Source organism: Mastigoproctus giganteus, chromosome 6 (assembly GCF_048544385.1).
Source record: "Mastigoproctus giganteus isolate SK-2022 chromosome 6, ASM4854438v1, whole genome shotgun sequence".
Classification (NCBI taxonomy): Eukaryota; Metazoa; Arthropoda; class Arachnida; order Uropygi; family Thelyphonidae; genus Mastigoproctus; species Mastigoproctus giganteus.
In genome coordinates, this window is record NC_143580.1 from 186103736 (window position 1) to 186128760 (window position 25025).

Consider the following 25025-nt stretch of genomic DNA (forward strand, 5'->3'; position numbering starts at 1 on the left):
ATTCCCATCCTGAAATCTCTCTCCGCCCCCCCCCCACAATTTTTTATTTCTGCTATTTTATTCCGTTGTGCATGATCGTCACGATATTGCGTCATGCAGTGATGCCTGTTATCTTACCATATGAAGATATTCTATTTAAATTAATGTGTTGTACACTTTAGAGTTGGGAAAAAGACGCTGTCTGGAAAGCTACTCTTTATCTCTGCATTTTATCGCCTTTAACCTTTTATATTTTGACGTTAAAAACGTTTTTACTGGCTTTATTCCAAAAATTTTGCAACGAAAAAAACGTCATGCGACAAGCGTTACGAAAATTTATTCCAGTTTAATTTATCTTCTACTGGACCAACTTTAATGAAATTTTGCACGGAGCTTCAACTTTCTTCTATACCAGAGGAAAAACTTTCAAACCTCTGAATATTGCAGTAGTTTTTCCAGGATAGTGGAAAATATGAACATGTGATAAAGGAAATTTTCTCACGTAATAAACGGGATAATGTAGACGTATAGCATATCGTTGGAAAGCTAAGGAATTCGGAAACAGAAATATTACGGTTTTAAGATACCAGAAAACTGAGAAATGCATTAATTCGAAAACGCATCTGGTGTCAAGTCACCTGGTGTTTTCAGATTGAATGAATTTTTTTCTTTACAATTAAACTCTGAGGCTGGAAAAGAGTTGTGCACACTTCTTATGAAAACATTCTTCAACTCGGACATGTCATCAGATCTTTCGATAAATACTACAAGTAATGGAAAACTATAGATGGTGTATTTAGTCGTGAACTCTTCAATGTAAAAATTATATATCCTACTTTAGTCATCACAGACCAATACTTTCAGTAACCGATATGTAATTATCGGTTAAATAATAAAATAAAAACATTGTTATATTATTATTCATGAATTTTATTAATATCTGAAAAGTAAAACTTTTTTAACGCCTGCTGATGACCCTTAAATGTAAAACACGTTAAATGTGCTGGCGGCAGGACACGATATGTACCTGGTACAGAATTTTTTTTTATTATTTTTTTATTGTATTAGTTCATTGAGCTATTCACGGCACCTACTTTTATTAATTCTTAACTGGCTTCTATCTTGTTTTTATTGTACTTACCATTCTCCGTTTCGTGTAGTTAATTAAATATTTTATTTTATTTATACTTGCTTATTCAGTGGTTGCAAGAATATTTTACTAACTTAAGAAGCGGCAGTATATTTTATTAAAAGCAAACTTTGCAAATTGTGCATAGAGACAGTAAGCTGCCGCAGCCAGCAAAATAATGCGATTGGGTTATGAACGTCTTTTAAATTTATCATTCCTTAGTTTTAAAATTAGGAAGGGAAACTGTTTTTTGGATGATAATGGCGCTCATTTTGCAGGATTAAAGGCAGTACTTCATTATCCATTTCCGACTTTCTCTCCAAAGATTAGATTAACTCCCCTTTTATCCCGCTTTCGTTTTCATCTCTGTTTCTGTCTCTCTGTCATTTGTCTTTTCTGGCTTTCACTGATCTGTCTGTCTCGCTCTTTCTTCCCTCTTATCTCCTCCCCCCATACCTCTGTATCTCTGTCTTTATTCTCTCTTACTTTCTTTCGCTTTCTTCCCCTCCCCCATTTGTATCTCTATCAGTCTTCACTCCTTGTGTCTGTCCCTTTTCAGCATCTCACTTTCACTCTTCTTTGTCCGTCTCTCTCTCTCTCTCTGATATATATTATTCCTTTCCCCCTCTTTCTTTCTCTCTCTCTCTCTCTCTCTCTGATATATATTATTCCTTTCCCCCTCTTTCTTTCTCTATCTGTATCTCTGGCCTCCTTGCTCCATGTCTTTGTGTCACGTTCTTTCTCTTCTGTCTTCGCCTTTCTCCTGTCTTCTCTTTGTCTCTATATTTCTTGCTCTCTGTGTCTGTCTATCATATTTTTTTCACTTATTTGTTCGTGTTTTCCTTTTCTTTATCCATTTTGCTGTCTTGTCTTTGCGTATTCGGTTCAATCCATATACCGAACTCTCCTCCCCATTTTTTTATTTCTCTCTCTGTGTTTGCATAATGGATACTTTACAATCTCCACGAGTTTTCCAGTGAAGCCCACAATGGCACGCAGTAGCAAAAATTTTAGAATATGTACAAGGTAGAAAAGTCATTAAAAGAAAATCGAAGCAGCAACCTGCGGTGGTGTAGGTTTTCACCTGAACGTAACTTCCAAACCGAATCAGCGACTTTACAAAAGTAGAAAGGGGGGCAAAAGGGAGGAGGAGAAAACAGGAAATTGCAAAACAGAAGCCACGAATGCGATCCCTTGTCATGCAAGTAATCGGATAAGGCTCTCGGTGAAAAAAGAAAAAAAAAGTAAGACCTCCGTCATTAAAGCTAGTGAAGTAAACATGATTAATTATAAATATGCAACTGAAGTAATTACTCATCATCTGCCTTCTTCGTTCATTATCCCTCGCAATCTTTTCAGTTACTTAACACCTGTCTGTTAATGAGGGATTACTCGCTAAGAAGATTGTTCAAAAACATTGGGATTTATTGCTGCTTAAAAAAAGGTTGGTAGCAATCTAAAGGAAGACCTACATTGACGGCAAAGTAGATTTTCTTTCAGTGGAAAAAACGACAAATAATCATTCTGTCGGAGAGTACTTCTTTTGAAAATTTTCCTTAATATTTTAATAAATAAAATCGTGCGCTATGAAATTCATTAAAAGTATTGCTTCACTGCACGTGCTACATTGTTAGTCTTCACAAAAGTGTAAGAGCCGACCGGGCTAGCCAGGTGGGTAAAATGCCTGCCTGGCAACCCAAAGGTCGCGGGTTCGAATCCCGCCTCGGACTTGGATCAAAGTACTGCAAAAACCTTGGGAGGTGCACTATGGCCACAGAAGCCGATGCGCCAACAACTACCAAAAAAAAAAAAAAAAAGAGTGTAAGCTACCGCGTGCTACATTACTATTCAGAATTTGGCTTGCGCACGCCAGGTTGTCGACCTTCTTCGACTGGATTGCTGAATGGATACCAAAGACAAAATCGCGAATCCTAACATCAATAATGACTGATTATTACAAATAAACTTATTAATAAAATGAACACCCATTTCTGTGTAGGTAGCAGTTGATCCTAATAAGGATATCATAAACAGTTTAGCAAGAGGTAGCATAGTGTCGCTTGATGGATGAAACTCATTTACCTCTCACCCATGGATATTGATAATCTCTCCTCCCGATATTTTTTAAATTCTTTTGACATAATGCGAAGTGTTACAAGTGATTAGCGTGTCGGCTCGGCTCGACCCAGCCTGTTCCGCGTGCTTTTATATGCATACGGAATGTTCGTGTTTTGTTTATTTTATTTTAAATGATGTTTTTAATCTTTATTTTTATTTATTATTTTGAAATCTTAAAATTATTTCCTATATTTTTTTTTCTTTTAACCTAATAGGAATACCATCACATCGTTTGTTAGCCCGCTTTTATTTAAAAATTTTATGTATTCATTAATTATATTTCATTGTACTCGTATAATTTGTAAAGGCTTGCTTTTTTTTAACGCGATTTACATTTTTGCTCACTACACGCTCTGAATGGACAGATCTGTTGTATACTTATATTTCAGGCCCTTTAGATTTTTATTTCTTAAATTAAATGATTTTTTCGTTGTCTGTGATTGATAGAAGCGAAAAGTAAATAATTATCTTGCTGCTAATTATTAATTTATTAACTAAAAATATTTTATAAAAGTACTGTAATTGTTTTCATTTCACTACATATAACATTCAACGTAATATTCTCTCCATGTTCTGTAATACTTTATGATCAACAGCACGTGAAATGCAGCACGTATTTTAGGAGTGCTGATGTAATAAATTAAACAATCGTAGTATATTATGTTAATGAACTGGTAGACGCTGCACTATTATATCACGTGGTACATAAGTAATTTATTATCGAAATAAAGTAGTTTAAAGAAATTGAACCACCTCAATACCAAACACTTAAACTATTTATGACTACGTTTCGGGAACTCGTTGTAACCCGTCTTCAGGCTTATGTGTTTTGTAAGTAGGTACAGCTGTGTTCTGGATAACATAATCCTAAAATAAAGAAGTTTATTCCATCAGATTTCTGCCATTATTAAAAAATCTGTTTTGTATCTTTCCGTGATTAAAACGCGAAAAGATACAAAATCTGAAATAATACACCCACAAAGAAGTCCATAACTTGTTTTCAACCAAATTATAAAGACTGTTAAGAAATGTCCGCGTGTTGAAATTATCCCATAATTATGCTTTTCGGGGTCGTTTACTTCGCTTCTCACGAACCTGCCTCAGCAAGGTTTGACGAGAGAAGGGGTTGGGGGGATGAGAGGAGAGACGCCACATCATTTTCATTAGCTAGCTACCAGTAAGTGGGAACACTTCTATAAATCTGAGTGTAATTAATTGCCTTTGAATTGCCTCAAAACCAGTTAGTGTTAACTAGATTTGTGCAGATTTTCATAGAATTCCGTTAAACTTTTGGGATGCTCCCAAAGTTGTGAGCAGGCAGAGAAGACAGTTCACCCTCTCATAGACATTACGATGTGACAGAGAGAGAGAGAGAGAGAGAGAGAGAGAGAGAGAGAGAGAGAGAGAGAGAGAGGCTCGATGCGGCAAATTGGCGCATTAGTTGGGGGATGCGAAGAAGGAAGGGTCGGAAACTGCTCATGGCTTTTACGGTAGGATATATGTCTGAACGGCTCTCGCACACCAGGAGGTAATTAAGAGTCAAGTCAACGCTACCCTTAATGGGAGTAATTAGTTCCTCTGTGTAAGCGCAAGCTCTCTGTTTCCTAAGTCTCATCAAGGGAAGTGCAAGGAGTGATGCGGCGTCTTTTGTTCATCCCTCACCTGCGCAAACTATAAAAGTCATCCGGGTGTGTAACAGGCCTGGATTTTCTCCTGTTGTCTTGGTGTTCAAGTGGCTTGTCATAGGGAGAAAGAGGGGGTGGAGGAAAGGGGATCCGCCCTCCCTCTCTAGTATTATAGTCTCATCTGAGCGAATAATGCGGGGACATCGTACTGTCATTCACTGAATTCGTTTCGCCATCACTTCCTATTGCTCGGCAAAGGCGACTTATTCCACTAAGCAAATGACCTACGTTGTTGAATTCAGATTCCATTTTGTTGTTTCCATAGAGACTCCTTAAAGTGTGGGATGTTTATCGTTGAAGCGTGTTAGGAATCGGGTTATCCAAGCTGGAGTGTAAAGAAATAGACAAAATATCCAGTTTTGCCTCCCCCATCCTAAACGCCCATCCGTTCCGTTTGTTTGATGCGAGAGAAAATCTGTGGCTTTAATAGATTTCCTGAGTGCCTCAATGCCTAGTTTTTTTTTGTTAACTTGTAAGATGCTGTCGGGTTTGTTGTAATAGGAAAACTTACTTAGGAGAATTTTTTTTTTTTTTTTTTTTTGAATTTAAAGCAGGTTATTAAATGAAGATTTGAGGTTTATGATTTGCACGCTAATTTATGATTTACCGTATAATTAAATTTAGGTTTATAGTTTAAACGCTTTTCTATTTTAAGTAAATCGATAGCCGTGTGCTGATAGCGCAATCACATTTTTCGTTTATCTTCGGTTATCAACTTATAATTTATGACGTCAGACAGGAAAAGATTCTCGTCAGATGCTATGAGGAAATCAGCACTCACGTTTATTTTATTTTCGCTCGCATCTAATTAAATGGACATAATTCCACGGAATGATTTTATAATTATTCCCTTTATTATATCTTTAACGTGACACTCCATTACGATCATCTTCAATTACTCCATTAATGATATATGGGTGCTGACGTTTAAACAAAGTGCAATTAATAGTATAATGAAAAATCAATAGCCGAAATGTCATAGATAAGTTGATGTAGTTTTACGATGCAGTCCTTAATGTAATTTAATGTTTTTAAGCTGATTAAATCTAATTAACTCCTGTTACTAGAAAAGTGTTCCTCGAATATGAATAAATGAATGGCTAATACGTCATTCTACCAATGCAAAAATTTCCCTTCTCTCTTTCGTCGAAATTAATGGTGGGGAAGAATCTCTTGACACTCATTTAATTAGCAAATGCGAACTGCGTACTGGTTTGTGGGGGGGGGGGAGACGTTTAAATAAGCGAAGGCGACAGCCAAGAGCTTGTATATACAACACTTATATAAATAGTCACTACAAACTAGTGATATCCATTTAATGATATTGGAGATCGATACACCTCACTGAGGGTAACGTGTAATGATCCCTAGTGAGTTCGGGGGAGGGCGTCGTGTATTGGGTTTCTCATTTAACCGACTGAGAAATCCACTACAAATAGCGCTAAGTAAACTACATTTTTACTTGCCATTATTTGATGTCATTATTTTCTCGACTTGAAGAAGGGTGTGGTTGGGTTTTCCGGCACGTCTGAATTACCGCAACCCAGTGCACTGTAAATACCGCAAGAAGCAGTTATTGCCGACCTTATTAGAAAAGCGGACCTTCGTGGACCTACTGCAAGGATCTGTGTAATTAGGGGTTTTCTTAGAGAGCTCATATTTATTCCTTCGTGGCGCTCCCCGCCGTGGTGTGTGCGCGCGCTGCCCTTCCTGTCGATGCGTTTGTCATGCTCGTCACAGCGGCTGTAGGAGTGCACTCTTTGGTACAATAATCAGAGTCCCAACGATCGGGGAGTCTTCCGAGACGTCTCTCTATACTTCCCTTCGAACGAAGGGTGGGTGGTGGTGGGGGGACAGAAGTGTGCGTGCCTCGAAGATCGACGGGTTTCTCTTTGCAGCGTCACCCCACCAGCTGTCACTAATAGCGGCACTACAAGCCCGCACTCTAGAGGTGTCACCGCTTTCACTGTGAGTGTCAGACAACCGTGACCTCCGCCCTGCCCATGGAAGACCTGGCCTCTTTGAAGAGGGTGTTGGACACAAAGTCCGACGACCGAACTGTTCTGTGGCAGCCGTTGACAATGTCGTTATTCCCTACCGTTTCTATGAGAACTGTACTGACAACCATAGGTATACAGTCATCCTAAGAGCTCGCCAGTACAGATGCAGTCGTGCTTCAGTGACCTACTGACTCGCATCACCGGAGGCCTCAATTTCCCAGCGTCCTGACTTTTGCATGATCCAAAGGCAATCTCTCTCTGTCATTTTCTATTTTTCATTCTTCCTCTTTTCGATCCAATCCTGTACCGCATATTTACTCAGAGATTCCGCTGTCTGAATTAAATGTCAGATTTCAGCCGGATGTGCGAGAGGGATTTAAAAAAAAAAAAAAAAAACATGCAATGAGTTGATGTCCGGAAAGAAAGGCGAATAACTGATTTGCTAATTTTTTTTTTTTTTTTTTTTTTTTTTTTTTTGCTATAGCGGAGGGGAACTATGCTTTCAAAACACACGTCGAACTATCTACTTCACAATCTGTCATTACAGGAAGGTTGTATCCGTAATGGTTTCTCTCTCTCCAATCGGACTTGTCTTACTGACGTCAGACAAATATAAAAGTCACTTCATTGATGAATTTTGCTGCACGGTTAATCTGAAGAAAGTAAACGACTGTACCTATTTTTTGAACGTCTTATATATCTCAGTAGGAGATGCACTATTGTCTAGCTGCTCCTTTTTGGCATGTGCATGAAGAAGAACGTTGCGGTACCTACGGAACGTCTTGTAGATAAAGCCACTCGAGTAGTAAGAAAGAATCTACATTAATTCCAGAGCTGCAAATCGCGTTACCATTGCTATGTTGACATAATGATGTCTAACGAAACTCTTGGCCAAGTTAGAAAGTTTGCGAAAGGAAAGTAACAAGACTTTACTATCAGAAAGAAAACGGCACACCATCGGACATTTGCGATTGGTGGGAACACCCAGCACATCCTACTGTAACAAATATATTGTAAACACGTAATTACAAGAGTTTTCCTCTTCTCCTGTTTGGAAGTAAACTCTGGACAATACCTCGCGTTCGTCGAACATTCCCCACACGTCCCGAACATCTCGTGCAGTGTGGTCGTGTTTTGATGAGTAATTTTAAGAAATCTCGAAGGAAAGAAACACAAGAAGAAATGGTATTCAAGTCACGGGAAGGAAAGCAGCGAAGAAAAATTTGTAGCCATTACCAACCCTACTTCGCAATTCAGCACACGCCCGTGTCGTATTCACTCATAACCCAACCCCATGGTTGCTACTCAGATGGGTTTCAATGCTTAGTGGATTGCATTTTCTCCACTCCTTGTACGAATACGAACAGAAAGGAAAGAAGCAGCAATTTTCTGTGTATCTGCACGCTTTATAACACACAAATACTGAATATGAGATTTAAAGACATGCGTAATATACACACACATACAGCACCTCTCCAGAAGTCTAGGAATATGTTATGTATTTGAATACCGCATTTCTCTAATATTTTCTGAATATTAAATGCAGTTTACTATATTCATGTACGCTTTTCCACTAAAAGTAACTCCAGCCTTTGTATTTGAATAGATTTGCTTTAATGTGGTTATCTCAATAGAAATGCATGCACTCATTAAGCAAATGTCAGTGAATATCTGTATCTGAACAGTTTTTTGTTATTCTAAGGTATTCTCTTAATGTACAACGAAAAGTACTCGCATATACAGCCTTGCTGAAAGTAAGGCAGTATATGCGAGATCACACCGCAGTGGTGCTCAATCTTTTATGTCGTAATGACACGTTGGGAATTTTCTGAGACTGAATCGGGTAAAAAAAAATTTGGTTTAGCGTTGTACTGTTTTTCTCGATAAGAGCTAATAAATACGCGTGCTGTCTTCCTATAAAAATATTCTACACTGCACAATTTATTGCTTAATAAGAATTTATTTTAAAATTTATATTTAAGTACGAGTATTAATAAAAGAAAAAAGAACTACTACTTAAACTTCTAGAAATGATCTCGAAGCAATTTCAGTTGTGCCACATAATGTGTGTATCAAAACATTGGGGATGCATGCTTATATCTGAACAGGCTTGAAGCCTACTGAAATCACTATAATGCCTGTTTCTACTGTCACCACACTCACCCAGCCAAAAGTATCAGATCTCTCCTCCCCCCCCTTTTGTTTTATAACGATCACGCTCGTTTAATCTTAATTTAGCCATTAATAACTTTAATTTTACGGATTATTTTTCGAAGGGCACACAGGATCTGCTAGGATTGTTCCTTTACAAAATCCTGTATGCCAATTCCTTTTAAGACGATTTTGCTTAATTCTTCGTGAAAGTTTTTACTTAAAGCAAAATGCACCCAATTTTATGTGTATTTGCGAGGTCGACAACGAAAATTGTTTTGGGAGCCCTTTAGTGATTATTGTAATTATTATGATTTATTTTAAATAAAATTATTCTTAATAATTTTCAATTTATTGTTATGAAGTGCGTATATCATTTATAACTGATTGTTATAATAACTAATCATGATATAATAACTAATTGTTATAAATGATATACGCACTATAAATTATGGAATTTGCTATTTAATATAAAACTGTATTTTCCTCTCAAACATGGAATACTTAAAGAAATTCCTGTCTTGGATGCAGCTTTCACATTCATTCATTATTTTATTTTCTTAATAAAATTTATTTTTTCAAATTCTTTTTGATAATAATTTTAAGAAAAGTATAACTTTAATAATCTTAATAAAAATCTATTATTTTATTTCTTTTATTAGTAAATCTTTAATACGAAAAGAAATAGTTGTACACATACACTGAATGTCATAGGTAAGAAGCATTACAAAGTAAAAAATAATTGTTTACTTAAAGTATTTCCGCTTTACGTGTAACTTTTCTGGAATATGGAGTTAAGCTTAGATTCTTGTATTTATTACCTATTATTGTCATACGCGTCGTTCGTCACAACCCTTTGTTCAAAAAAACTACACTTCTCTCCTAATTCTAAAATTTCAGAACAAGAATTCTAGACTTTTTTTTCACAGCCTTTTTCTTGATGGCCCTATCATTATGTAGCTGTGTATATATATATACCGCTTTCTAGAAGTATCGCTGCAGCCTCTGTATTTGCATTTGCTAGCTTTCTTTTTCTACAAGAAGATTACAATCCTATTGGAATGTTTATGCCACATCCAATTCCAAGAATAAAATTGCTAAAAGACAATTATTTAAAAAATTCAACCATTACTTTACCATAAATTAAGAGAATATCGATGCTGAAATGTCACTGAACTGAGAATGGTCAGTCCATTCCTTCCTTAATGAGCTTCCTTAAATGTAAGTGTTTAAAATTATGTGGGGAAATATTTAGTTTATGGATTGGGCAACCAGTCCATGACCTCGAGGATTAAGTATAAATTTCAATTTCGAATTTAAATGGGATTCTATCCTTCTTGGTCCATTTAATTTATTTCATAAATGTAACGAAATACTATAATTTAATGTTATATTCACCATATCTTTGCAGCAAATCTTCCCTAACGCATCGTCCACCTCTTTAGCACCCAGGGAATCGGTCGGCGTGCATACTCAGTGTTCACGTGCCAATGGAACTTCCCCTGGATCATCGCCACCCATCAGCCAGAAGGCCCTGCAAGACCATATTCAGATGGGAAGCACAACGAAGCTGCAGCTTTCTGGAGGTTATGGTTCTGGAGCCCACACCTTGTCTCCCAACCTAGGTCACGGCATTCCCGCCAGCATTCCACATTCCTTGTCGTTTAGTGGTTATTCCCATCATTCCCTGGTACAAGGAACATCTTTTAGTTCACCTTGTCCCAGCACTTACGGTGTAGCGCAACCATCGGCGGCCGCGTCCTTCTTTGCCAGGTAAGATCGAATTTAAAGAACTACTGGTCCGCTATGTATATTTCCTGTTCTTAATTAAATTTACGTTGGGAGGTATTCGAACCACTTTTAGATTTTGAATTTAGCCGAAGTAGACTTAAATTTTCAACAAGGTTAATTTTCATGGGAAAAAAAAAAAACCCTTGTCTGAAACTAGGAGGCTTTCCTGAAAGAAAAACACAAACTTATGGTTATCCTAGCACGTGTTCCTATCCTTCCAATCCAGAAGAGTAGGGATGCTATTGCGTTCTGCCAGTAATGATTCATTACTAGCAGAAGTACCCAGATTCTAAGAAATGCAGTTGATAATTAGAATTGCTAATAATAGATTGCATAGGTTTGTAGTACCCTGGTTTACTTGTACGATACAGCCCTGAAGTTCTTAGCTGATCAACAAGAAACTTATGAAAGTTAAACCCCAAAAATATGACTCAACTGCGAACAGAAATGACGCCCTCTTCCGTTTATAATGTTGACATTAATTAATATCGGAAATTTTCTGGATTGATCTGAAGCTTTCCTCTCGTTTAGAAGATTTTTTTTTATGGTGATAAGTGTAAATTAACGAATATCGATCATTACAGAATAACCTCCAGCTATTCAGAGGAAAGTTTACTTCGTAATGCCTGTTGTTAATTGATTCATGCGGTACTATGTCTGATTTTCATTCTTATTATCTGTAACTGTGTTCCTAGATCAATTTTCGCAAGTTTTAGTTAAAAACTCTGGATAACTCACGGGGAAGCCGCGTTCCTTTCGCCTGAGATCGGCTAACCACGACCCCGATTGAAGAGACCATTGATATCTCCAGTCTCTTACGGGATTCGGACCCAGACTTCACCGAGTTGCACGTAAAGAATTCCCCTTATTTACAGAGGACGACTAGAGATTATTATTATTTTTTTTTTTATTTTTTTTTTTTTTAGATACAGGGACAGGGCCACTCCTTAGAATTGGCAGTTGGGCTCGGTAATTTTAAATTTAATACTTACATTTTCAACAAGGTTAATTTTTATCAAAAATCTTTGTCAAAAAATCTGGTACTTTCCAGAAAGAGAAATAGATCTTTTTCATAAAACCTGAACTCGTTGTTGTTATCAAAGCACGTGTGAACTTTCATTTGAGGAAAATCCGCTTCATCAATTTATTAATTCAAATACATAATGGTTTCTTTTAGGAGTTTAGCTCCTAGTGAATTTTTAAAATTAACGAATAAAATTTCAAATTTTTATTCATGAAATTGATAACTTTTTATCCAAAAATCGATTCAGAGCGCTATGATATGAACTTAAGAAATTTATAGATTTGTTCTTTTAGTGGTGGGGGGGGAGAAGAGAACAAAAGAAAAAGGGAGGAAAAGAATGAAGCAAACAGCAATGAAAAAATAGGGAAAAATAAACGAAAAGAAGTTCAAAATGGAAGAAAGAAGTTGAAATGACTTATTCTTTTTTTTATGACGTTTAATTTGTGCTTTCAGTGGCGGGATATAACATGGTATTAAACAACTGACGCCATCTTGTGGTCACTTAATTAACCTTAATTGCAGTCCCGAAAATTTTCCTCATCGCAGCTTCAAGCAATTATAGAAAGAAGTGTTTGCGGGTCTTTTTCTTTTTTTTTCTTTTTTTAATTTATGCCGAACTAGCGAAACCTTTTTACTACACCCATTACGTGTTTTTTAGAGGGAAAAAGAGAGTCAGGAGTCCATGAAAATGTCTCGAATTAGCACGAAAATGTCAAATTCTCTTCTGGCACTAATTGAGGAAACCCAATAATCGCCACACACACACCCATGTTTTAATGAGGTCTAAGCGTCGGGGTTGACTGACATCCGAAGTCAATGCAAATTCATAAAAAAAACAGAAAAAATTCAAAACAATAAAAAAACAGCCACAAAACAAGTTTTTCGTAAAATTTAATTAAGCTCATCTCATAGCCAAGGCACGAATGCCCCCTTTTTTCTTACGTTTCTTTTCTTTCACCGAAACTCGTCATGCATCGGACAAGGAAGAGGTGGGAAGGAAAAGCAAGAAATAGCTGCATTCAGTCTATTAACTCTTTAAGTTTGGCCTGCTGAGCGGTGCTTACCACCCAACCGAAAATCCGATTAGCGCACTGATGTCTGCCCTAGAGCCTCAGCCCAGCGCTCAGACGACGTCTTTGTGGATGTCTGCAAATCCTAAATGTAATTGAATGATGTTGTTTGGAAAGGGGAAAACTGGAACAGGATGCAGTGAATATAAAGTGAAATATCTCCGGGAAACAGAAATTGTGTTTAGGCCTACGCCTAATAGAGAGGAGCCTGATTGGGACTGTCACTTGATGGCTCCAAGAAAAGGAGGAGATAAAAGAAGCGAAAACAGTTCTTAGATTTTTATTTCTGCGGGCTATTCAAAGTGTAACGGCCCTCTTTTATGGACTGGAATTTCCGAGAGAAATTAAGTTAGTAAATTCTTTTGTTAAGTAAAATTTAATCTACGGAAATCTTTATGACTTTCGTACTGAGGTATGCAAATGTTTTTTTGTTGGCTTCAATAATAGAAAAACGCAGAAGCTTAAGGAGGCGTTGGGGGAATCTTGAAGTGCTTGCTCGATCTAGTGCGCTTAAATTGTCCAGTTATAAAGTATGTGCGAAAAATACACAATAAGGCATCTTTCGAAAGATTTTGGGGATTTTTACCGATTTTAAATGAATGGCAATCCGTGTGTGAATTTTCCTGCTTTAAAAGTAGTAACTAGTCATATGATTTTTATCCTTGAATTTCAGTTTTTCGTTAGGAAACAACAAATACTGTAACCTGTGAAACTGCACTTTTTCAATAGCCACACACCATGATATAATACTTCACGATCACTTAGAAAAGTACAGTTCTATCTTAGCAATACTCAAAAGAACTTTTAAGGATAAACAACAAAGCCATCCTTTGCAGTTGCTGCTTTTGCTCCTGGTTCGGAGTTAGTAAAAGAAACTCCCAAAGTTAATTTTGCACATGGTCTGTGTTTCATTATAACAACACAATAATAAAACAAGACTACTTAAAAAACTTCCGCGGATCTATCTTTATTCGTCTGTTTGCCACCAAGGGAATTTTCCATTGTTCTTTTAAATGAATACGAACCAAAAGATTCCACAACAATTAATAATTGTTCCCAGAGACTCGCATTGTTTCATTCTGTTTTATTTAGATATTTTTGCATTACATCAGCATCGAACTGCTTGTTCGCTTCTGTTGCCCACCAGTCATAGTGATGATTTAATTCTCAACGCCGCGTCTAATTAGTACAGTGGGGACGAAAGATGGTACCTGTTAAATGATTAATGCTAAACTATCGTCTCCAGAGAAGTAAATTCTCCTATTAAGGCCACTACATTATGCGGAGAGCAAGCATCTCTGCGACAAACAAAAATATATTAAAAGATGTTGATTAGAAAAGAACATTAAAAAAAAAAAAGAAAAAACGCACGAAGTGAGTTGTTTAGTTCTTTACCACGCAGCCATTTGCAACGCAGTTTTCGTTAAGAAAACCGTGGACACGTTTTTATCTATTCAGACTTTCCTCTTTAAGACTGTATAATTCATCCATTAATTATTCAAGCTTTTTGATGTTGAAAAAGTCGAATGAAACATTAATGGTTTCAAGGGGGAAATATCTTAGATTTTTTTTTGTCTGGTACGCTCACTACACTGAGATTATCATTTTCAATCAGGACTTCAAAACTCCGTTCAAAAACAACCTCCTAAAAGTATTTCTAATGTTTTTCCAAACTTAGCATCTTCTTAATTACAAATACCTACTTCTGTAAGTAATTTTGGTTACCATGTAAACAAAATTGTCTGTTTCGCAACCATTATCGTATTTATGTGCAAATTGCTGCGCGGTTGCCATGGAGAGAGAAAAGTGTCTGATGTTTTGCAAATTATGCGCAACTTGCGATATTAAAGGGGGGAAAAAATCGGCTGTTTCACATTTAATACTTTATACCATTGTTTAACTTGCAGTTACCACGGAAACAAAAAAAAAAGTGTCAAATTTCATTGTCAGGCAACTATTATGCCGTTGCCATAGAAACAAACACAAAAAATAGTGTTTTCCCAATATTGTTCCGTTATCTGCAACTAACAGGCTGTTGCCATGGGAACGGATGTATTGTTATTCATTTTCGGTTTCTTTTACCATTATGTTAGGCCAAGACAGTAAAATACTCTATTTCGTAGCCTTTATGGCTGGCAGAAGCAACCAATCACTTATAATTAACTTTTCGGGGGCATTTCTTTGTCTCGCGGATGCCGTTGAATCAGAATTCTTACGATATTCTTTATGCGAGATTTTCTTTTCCATCACTCGGTACGATGCTAAACTTCGTTTCTCCGCAAGTACGCCATCTTCCGATTGTTATATTACGAAACCAGGGAATCTGTTCCCCCTCCTTTCCATCTACACATGCAATGAACCTCATCGTAATTTAACTTCCTCCCACTTAAGTAGAAACAGAACAAAATCGATGTCCCCTCTCGACAAACTACGTCCCATCGCAGTGAATAGTTTTCTGGCAAAATTGAATGTCCGCTTCATGTCGATACAGAGAGCGAGAGAAGGAGCAGAACTGTGCAAGTAACAACGGAGCATCTTTTTTGCCTTAGAGAGAGACACTTCTTCTCCCAAGACAGTACGCTACATCTCAGGGGATAGCGAAAATAAAAGTCGTTACGGTCGTAAAGAGTCTACATAGTTTCTACTAAGGAAAAGAAAAGTCGCCACTATGGACACATTTTATTCCTCGCCAATATCCCCCTCTAATTGTCCCTTGTGCAGAAGGTTTATTACTTTCGCTTCCATTTTCCAAGCCATTGATCAGACTGTTTCCATAATAAAGGCAGGCTGGCTATGTGTGCGCCTCCAATTTCCTCTTGTGTCTGCCGAAGCTAGTTTGGGTGCTATTGATCAGGGATACTTGAATACAACAACCTGACTGGAACTAATTTTTCCTCTTCTTATTCTTTCGGATGCCTTCTCTGTCGGTGGGATATGAGGCAGTATAGAAATCAAAAGTCTGTAAGTTACGATAGCACCAACATGAAAGAAAGAGGTGGTCTCCTTGAGTTTCGTGGGAGGATTACCTGCCAGCTGGAGAAGATGTGAACGAAAATTCTGACTGGTCGAATAAGAGCTGTTATGTTCAGTCAAACGGAGAGAAGATCGTTTCCAGAAAGGGAGTTTCTTAAGGGCACTTCTAAGGATGAAAAGAAACTTTTACTTCGAGAAGAACGGTCATAATTGCTAGAATTCGTATTATGACTTGGTTAAATCTCGATCTCATTTGGCTTTAGGCCTAATCAGACCAAAACTAACTCTAACCAGGCTAAAAGAAATTTAATTAGCCCCAAACTGACTGCGACTGTTTAATTAGGCTTAACTAAGCCTATTTTGCTTAATTTGTTCTATAAATTTCATTGAGTTAGGCTTAACGAGTATTAAATTTTCAATAAGTGTACTTTCTCTCTCTCTCTGTCGCTAATAGTATACCCAACACTCTGTACTCAAATTTATCCCCCTCCCTACTGATACCTCTGCAGCACTTCCTATTAATGACTGAAATAAAAAAATAAATAAATGGAACATCGCCCCTGTTCGCTGAAATATTTCTCCAAATAAATTTCATCTTCTGCACCTAAATAATGTATCTGTGCAGAACACGTCTGCTAAAAGATGCATGTTTAATTTTCTCTTTCCGTTGTTCAAATTAACCATCCGAGAGCCGTCCTGCAGAACAGATGTTTCAAACCCTTTATTACTCCCTTTTATTTCCTCAGCTTATCTTTTGGAGAACACACAACCGTAACGGAGTTATTTAAGAGTGTAGTGACGCTGAGAATGCATATGAAGTTGCGCGTGCCTTGTCTTTATTTTTCCCCTTTACTGTCTTTCATTGCATCTTGGTAAAATAAGCAGATCATTGACTGCAACAAAGGAAAACTATCGTTATTACGCAACTCGTCCCACTCGAAATTTTAAATGCCTTGGAGACTCGTTGGTGCTTCCAGCTTAAGCAAATGAGAATTAGAATGTGAACTGTAACGGGATGAGGAGTCAAAAGCGGATTTCGGGTGTCTTATCAAGTTGAAGACATTCGATATATTGTATCGTCATCCGTTGTTGTTGTCGTAGTTATATAAACTTATTCTCTCGTAAATCGAATAATGCAGAGTTGTATCTTTTGTTCGTATCTTCATTTTGGCAGGTTTGGAGTAATTTTAGTCCAACGGATGACTGCTTTAATGAAATAGGATTTGTGTCTATTGAAAGAAGGACTGCGTGTACTTAGTTGCATTTGGTTCGCTTTTCTAACGACGTATACAGTACAATCATTTAGGAAGAAATATCCCATCAGAATATTTTCAAGAAATGGCAAAAGACATCTTTAAGATTAGAGCAGTTTATCTTAATATAAACATTACATGGGCTGGTGTATGCGTATTATTATTAAATTAATAAAGACGGTGGACTTTTACGTCATATTAAATACTCCTTTTATTGTATTTTTTATCCAATTCTTTTGATAACAGTATACATACTAAAAATGAATCAAAATATCTTAATGGAAGAAAGAATGTAAGGCAAGGAACAGCTAAGTTCTATGAAGGTTATTTTCTATATAACAATTTTCTTACGTTTTCCGAATAATGGTTTTCTTGATTTTTTTTCTTAGAATGATCTTATCGATATTTTTTTCTTATACATCTTTCATTGCGAGAACGATTTGTCATTTTTATCAATTTTTAGAATAATTTTTGGGATTTAATAAATTTTTCTTAGAATGATTTTGTCAGGTTTTTTTTTTAATGCATTTCTTAGATTTTCTTACTTCAGATAATATTCTTAAACATCCTAGATTTTTCTCATGCAATGATTTCCTTAGATTTTCTCAGTTTTTATTAGAATGATTTTTTTATAAAATAATTTTGTTTTTGTAAATTTTTCTTAGAATCGTTTTTCTAAATTTTAAGATTATTTCCTACATTTTTTTTTTTTCCCCCAGTTTTTCTCAGTTTTTCTTTGGATGACTTTTCCGATTTTCTCAATTTTTCCTTAGAATAATTTTCTTTAGAATATTCTCAAATAATTGTATTCAATCCTGAATCTTGTGACCCCATTCTTGAAGATTTTCATCGGAATCTTCCCATCATACTAACCACATAAACGAAAAGTATCCATCAGCGGCCAGCTACGTAAGTTCGTTTTCATTTCTCGGATCATTAGTCGCACTGATCAAAGAGAACTGGTGGGAGGCATTGTAACTCAGAAGAGTGAAAAATGATCATCTCTTATTAGATGGAGCAGCACAGGGAATCGGCAACGGCACAAATATTTTAGCCAGCTTACAATGCATCGGAATAAAGACCATCAATCAGTTCTCTCCCCTTTTAATCACCGCACATTTTATCCATAGGAAACGAAAGACAATTACTCCTATTTCAATTGCAGTCAAACGTTCCACTTGTCGGCCAATAAAGGCAACGATTTGGTAGCCTAGTGATGTCTTCCACTGTTACAGGACCCACGTGAGATTTTACAACCTCTCCGGCATTCATCAGGCAGCTCCAATTCATCACACGGCAAGGTGGGCGGCGATTTTTATCAGCTCGACCCGGCACTCCATCATTGTTAGAGATAACAAAGGAGGAAGCAGAACTATGTGCTCCGTGACCGCACGCTTTGTAGGCATCCCCAGAAATTACGGTAATGGCTCATTGACCCCATTGTCACAGCTCAAGAAACCGTTCATTTGTCAGATGTAAAGCGAAAAAAACCCCACCTCGGTATGCTCAACTCAGAAATCGTGAGCAGATATTTGTACCATTGGTGAGATAAAATTCGCACAAGGTGTGGAAGGTGTCAAAAGAATGTAATATCTCGTTTATAAATGTCACCGGCGATGTTTTCATAAGAAAGTGCAATAGCAGTTCTAACCAGAACAATGGCTGCATTTTCAGCTCTTTTGCCACATCTTTTTCTTCTATTTCAAAATTAATTGCGTCCTTATTCTCTCGCTCCTTATCTAACCAGTTCGCATTATTGTTTGTTTCTTTCTTTCCAGTTCGTACTTCGTGCTGTCAAGCCGTACTAAGCATCTTTGGAGATAAAGTGCCATATTGGCTGAGGCTGATTCCATTTGGTTGTCCAAGTTAGAACAGAATTATGCGGACTAAATAATTTAGAATATTCGTTCGTTTGGAAATGGGATGGATTTTGCTTTGGTTGTAATTTGTGGTGTTTTGTATAACGTGTTTTCTAATGAGTCATTTAAATTTAAGAGGTACTTTAACTGGACCACATTTTCTAATTAGAATAAAATCACAGAGAGTGAGAATGGCTAGCCACACATTTGAGACCCATGAACTAGTCAGAATTAGACAGCCGATTGCAGTTCAATGCAAAGTAATCGTAAGCAGGATGGTGGAAAATGTGCCTTGGCGCGCATTCAAGGTACTAATTTAACCTGGTGATTTTTTTTTTTTTTTTTTTTTCAAATCCAAATAGTCATCAGGTGTTTACCATTGTCACAAAACTAACTGTACATTCTTCCGAAAATTCTATCAACAACTCATCTAGGAAAGACAAGGTTGATCGTCCTGGACAAAATAAAAATAAAAACATTGGTGCAAAACTTTTTATTATCAAAATTTGGATTTTGATACTGCCAAGCCATTGGTTGTTCTGGTTCCGAAACAAGGCTTAGGCTGAGATGTTAAGGATATTAAGATCCTTAGACCCTGGTCTTTCTTTCTTAATAAGATGTTTTAGAGCTGTCTACTTAATGATAAAATTTGTAAGAGGCAACAGTGCAACAGAAGTCCGCAACGCGTCTATTAAGACCGACCTGTACACCTTAAAAATACTCAGGGCAGAGAATCTTTGGATGGAAAGTATGCTTTTCCTTTGCTAATTATTGTCGAGTATTGTATACCAGGTGCGAGTGAGTAGGTCACACCGGGAATAAATGATTGATTTATCTTAGATTATAACTCTTAGATTGCTTGAGTTGCTTCTTTCCCATTAGCTCTCATGTGGACTGTGTTTCACTTAATTTTTTAACAGAGACGTTTTATTTCTAAATTCTTTTTTTACCAAAGCAATTAAGGTGATGAGGCGTCAAAGTATTCTGTCTGTAAATTTCGTGTATTTAAAGTTTTTTTCTGGATGAAAATCCGAGTTTCCGAGGAGACAACCAAAGTGCTAAAAGCCCCATAAAAATTCCTTCCCGCATGACTAGGTTCAACTTGACGGAAAGGACATTGTAGCAACTGTGCTACCCGCGAAAGTGCTCGTTCCAATACAACCTGTCATCTAGGACAAACTCCAAAGTATTTAACTGAACTGCAGAACGATATTAATTGGTTGCTTGTGTGGATGATGAGTGCTCGTCTACTGAGTAATGAGCAAGTGCCTTTTGAAAAAAAAAATTATTTTAAAGTAATTTAATTTTTTTATCGTGTCATTGTCCTTGTTGGTCCTGAAGTTTCACTCAACGTTGCAAATATATGTAAAGACAGTCTAGTGAACGATGTATGTTCTGCGAATATGTGTATGGAGTGTTTTTGGACTAGCCAGGATCGAGTACCTGCTTCCTGGTTCTCGAGCATGGTACGCACAACTAGATTCTACTTTCTCACACTATCAGGGACCTGCGTTAGGCAGGTGACTAGCCCTTGAAGGTTTGTGGGAACAGAGAGGGAAGTAGTTGGAAAGAGGAAGTATAGAACTGATGGGGTAGTGGGAAGCACCCCCAGAACGAGGAGGATGTTATGGTGAGTGAAGTAAAAGTATAGAGTAGGTCATATGGACTATCATCAAACGTTGGGAGAGTAGGTGCTCCTAGCATCAGCAGCATTACACTCCTGGAAGGCAGAGGTCAGTAGCTTGAATCCTGCGTCGCAGGGCTGATTGACGTCCACAATTGCTAAATCCCACACTGGGGCGGAATATTTACCCATTGTCGGCCAAGTTCTCCTGGTACGGTCTGGAGTTCCATGTGAAAATCAGAGGACATTATCGTCCGCATGTAACTTCACGCTTGCAGTTTAAGTATGAATTGTTTAAATCCAACGTCGAATAGCGTTGGACAAGGCAATTTTAGCTAGAGATTGCCCCATACTGGGAGGGGGATTCATGTGTCCCAGTGCCTACATATGTTGCACTTCTGGTATAGTGTAGACCTCTATGGGGCTCTACTCACTTGTTAAACCTCTCTTACAATCTTTGAAAGCGGCTTGAAATTAGTCCGATTTGACATGCTCACATTATTTTGAATGATATGAAATCGTTTCGCTTTCATTTTTTTTTTTAATTCGGAAAGAAAACAAAGAGGCTATCCGTAGCCAAATGTGATGAATAGGAGGGAGTTCGTCTGTAATCCCATTTTTCGAAAAAAATCTTCGAACAGTTAACTCGGAATGCGCAAGTACATTGTTTGGGGGGGAGTGGGGGGAAGAACAGTTCTTGTTATCACGAAAGGCTGGTCCGACGGTCGAATTCTTTGCAGTAGTAATATTTAGATGTGATGGCAGAATTATTAGGATTTTTGTCTCATTGCTGTCTACAATAATAACGCCTCATAGCTTTAATTATCTCAACGAAACGTAGAAGCAGCCAACCAGTCAATCCAATTCTTTAGCCATTTGCGCAAAGAGTGGAACGAGACAGATCTTCCCTTCGAAATTAATGAAGAGTCTGAAAGCCTAGAGACGTGACTCGTAATCAGAGTATTTAAAAAGTCCTTTGCAATGCAGGCGTGTAGATTTTCATCCCTTTGGTGTGAATACACTCGTACTCAAGAGTTAAGGAACAAACGCAAGAACGTTTTAAATACAAATAAGAATACAATAAAATATTTGTCATTTATGAAACAAAAAGATTTCTGTACCCAAAACCACTGCTTAGGCGGTTTTCCAGTGGATTCCCCTTTAGTCCGCGGATGTCATCCGTGTTGTAATATCTCTGCATAGCTAGACAAGTGTGTTCGGCTATTTTATATATAGCGTTATTTTATTTTATTTCATTCAACAAAACACAAACGATATTCATCCAATTATAGTATATATGGAACAAATAATAGAAATTTATAAAAAAATAACATTGTGATTAATAAATTAGTAGAATTAATTTGTTTGGGATGGCATTAAAATTGAAAAAAGAAAGAAAGAAAGAAAAGAAAACCACAGAGGCCGTAGCAGCCAGGCAGCAGAAATTCATCTGGAAATTCGCTGCCTGGCTCCCGTCCCATGCCACTCTTCCGGGACCCAGGGGTTCTAGAAGGCAAAGCCTTAAAAAACTGTGTGATAGGGAAATAGGCTAATAAAGGAATAGGGGTGTTGTAGTTGGAGTTAAGTTAGCGGTTGAGACAAAAAAGATAACCCGTGTAAGAGAACGGAGGATTAGGGAACACGAGCAGTCCAGCTCATGTTGTTTGACAACATTCTCGTGCTGTGAGACAGCTTCTGCTTGGCAAGCGCAAATAGGACAAAGGGATGATTCGTAACGCTAGAGTATTGCACGCAGCTTTACGGCGCCGGCTATTTAACAGCGCATGTGTATTGTGTAACACTGGCAAGCACATACTAAGTGGATAAGCAGATCTTAATGTTGTGTGCGCCACACAGAATGCTGTGGTCAAGCTCATCCTCACCAGCGGGCTCGTGCCACTTTCGAGTAGTTGGATGTGTTCCGGAGAATAGAGGCAGGACGAAGTCAATTCGAGGTGCCCAGTTGGTTGAATGCGACTCGTAGCTTTGTAAAGAGACTCTTCCAAGATACTCAAATTCTTTCTCAAGGACTTCTTGGCCACTCAAGATGGCCTTTATCCATTCCTAACTGTGAAACGTCATAGGGAATTGACAGCAAAGTAACAAGGCAGGAAACACCAAAATAAATATCTCACTGACATTTTGTCGTAATTTAATAACGTTTTTACGTTTTGTTCCTTGGCTCTTTGGGTTATCAGTATTTCATAGCAGTACATTAGCTAAACATGAGATTCTCCTGCAGTACACACCGGTCTGCAGTGCAGCCGACTTTAAAGGGTGACTGTGTAGCATTTTTCAATGTTATCGTATCCATTAAAGGATTTTTTTTATCTGTTTTGATTTACTTTATCTTTTAATCTTAGTATGGCATTATACCTTCAGCAATTGTAGGGCGTGACTTAATAGCATACGCTTCTGACTACACGCACGATACCATTTTTAAAGAAATATTTCGCAACTTTTAAGCTTATATTAACAATTGTGCAAAAAAATTTAGCGTCGTAAGTACTGGCTTGAAATTTTCGATTAAATTTCACTCTGGATATTCAAACACGTTAAAATTATTATGATAAATGTTGGCGGAGTTTCTACCTTCCTTTTGAAATAATATTACATCACGTTGCTGTTTTTGTAGCTTCACAAGAGACTGAAAAAGTGCAGTGAGCAGACAGTGTTGTTTATCAATAAAATGGTTATCCAATGGAAAGTTTCAGAAGCTATCTTTGTAGAGGAGCTTTGACAAAAAAACCACCTGCGTCTGTCTATTGAATTATGTATTTGTGTTGCTGATGTAAAAGGAAACGAACATATTCGGTGGGCAAAATGGAATTCCCTTTCAAATAAATTATACAATTCGTGTGGCTTTCAGTGACTCTTTGTTCAGGTAATTTATCTCGATCGGAACCACCATTACGAAAGAAGTTCCGCAAAGAGGACAGATTTAATCTGCAAAGATGCAACGGCAACTATTTTTCTAAGTGGTTTAAAGGAGCACAATAGCTTCAATTCAAATCCTTTAAATGCGAAGATCTGTCGCAGTGGAAACTCCTTTCTTTTTCTCCTAATTTTTTCTTGATTCATTCGCATCTACCTTTTCTCGATACATTCTTTATTGTCGCTCTTTCTTTGCCTCTCTCTCTCTCTCTCTCTCTCTACAACGACACAGACTTTAATACAGGGAGAAAAAAATTGCAAGTAATATACTTGTATTATTTATTTTAAAAAAAAACTGTTATTTAAAATTTTACTATTACAGTCTATACGAGTTGTTACCAATGTATTCAAAAGTCTTAAATGGATATCATTTACATTGCAAAGGATTCCCCCCCCCCCCTCCAGTAAGTAACAAAAGAGAGCACTTGAGGTCTGTAGATTGCTGCCTTCTCTTGTCTCGTTAGAATTCTTGAATGGATCTACAATTATTAGCGAAGACGTTCTATTTAATATATCTCGTCCACTTACTAAATGTGGAAATATAGCGCAATAATCTGCCATTGCTCTGTGATTTAAATATTTCAAATAGCATCTGTCACCTTACTTTTCAAACATCCCTCGTATTTGCAGTGTGTCGAGTAAAGTAAGTGGGTAAAAAAATAAATAAATGAAGTTTTTTTTAAAAAAAATAAACTTAATTCACAGTTCATCATGGAGTTCGCAGTGTACTTTTGTCATGAAGGAAAAACAAAAAGATAGTATGTGTTTTTTTTTTTTTTTTTTTTTCTGTTATTCTGACTCACTAAAGCACGAGTGGCCATCTTGAGCTTAAGAATTTGTTTAAAGATTTTTATAGTAAATGGAATTCAAAATAAAAAGAATAGAAAACAATTAGGAGCTGTAAATATATACTTTTATTTTATTCTATACCTGAAAATATATTAGAAACTGCATTTATGATATTTTTTTCGATATGATAAAGTCGAGTGTAGTGCTCTCCTACGTTTATTTTTTAATTGGCACTCTGTATAAATAGCTGAATAAAACATCCCTTTCCTAAGCAAGGTGGAAGTCAACCAGCAAAGATGTTTACCGTTCGTTGCACGGGGTTCTTCGGAATAAAATACACATCACGTGCCTGACATAACTCTGGATTTTCGGTGAAATGTCTTCAGTATTGGTGTGCATATACGGTTATCTCCTCAGATAATGGTAAGTTCTGTAAATAATGTTGCAGAATATACAGGGCATAAAGGTAAAAGGAATCCTTTGTTTACTTACTCCTTTTCGCGTAGTGATAGTACTTCATTCTTCAAATATCGAAGATGAACTGGATTGTCCTTTGAAATTTTAGTCCTGAAAGATAACTAAATTTAAACTCTGCCAAAAGCTGTTTTTATATAGATGCTGTATTTATTATTAATAATTTAAAAAG

At 37.0% G+C, this 25025-nt stretch overlaps 1 protein-coding gene across 1 annotated transcript in view; it reads left to right on the plus strand.

Moving 5' to 3' along the window:
- LOC150084809 (uncharacterized) overlaps positions 1–25025 on the plus strand; it is a 360370-nt gene that overhangs the window by 105267 nt on the left and 230078 nt on the right. The window contains exon 3 of the mRNA XM_090376620.1: positions 10474–10835. Coding sequence (XP_090232746.1) covers positions 10474–10835 — 362 coding nt within the window. The remainder of the gene's footprint in view (positions 1–10473; positions 10836–25025) is intronic.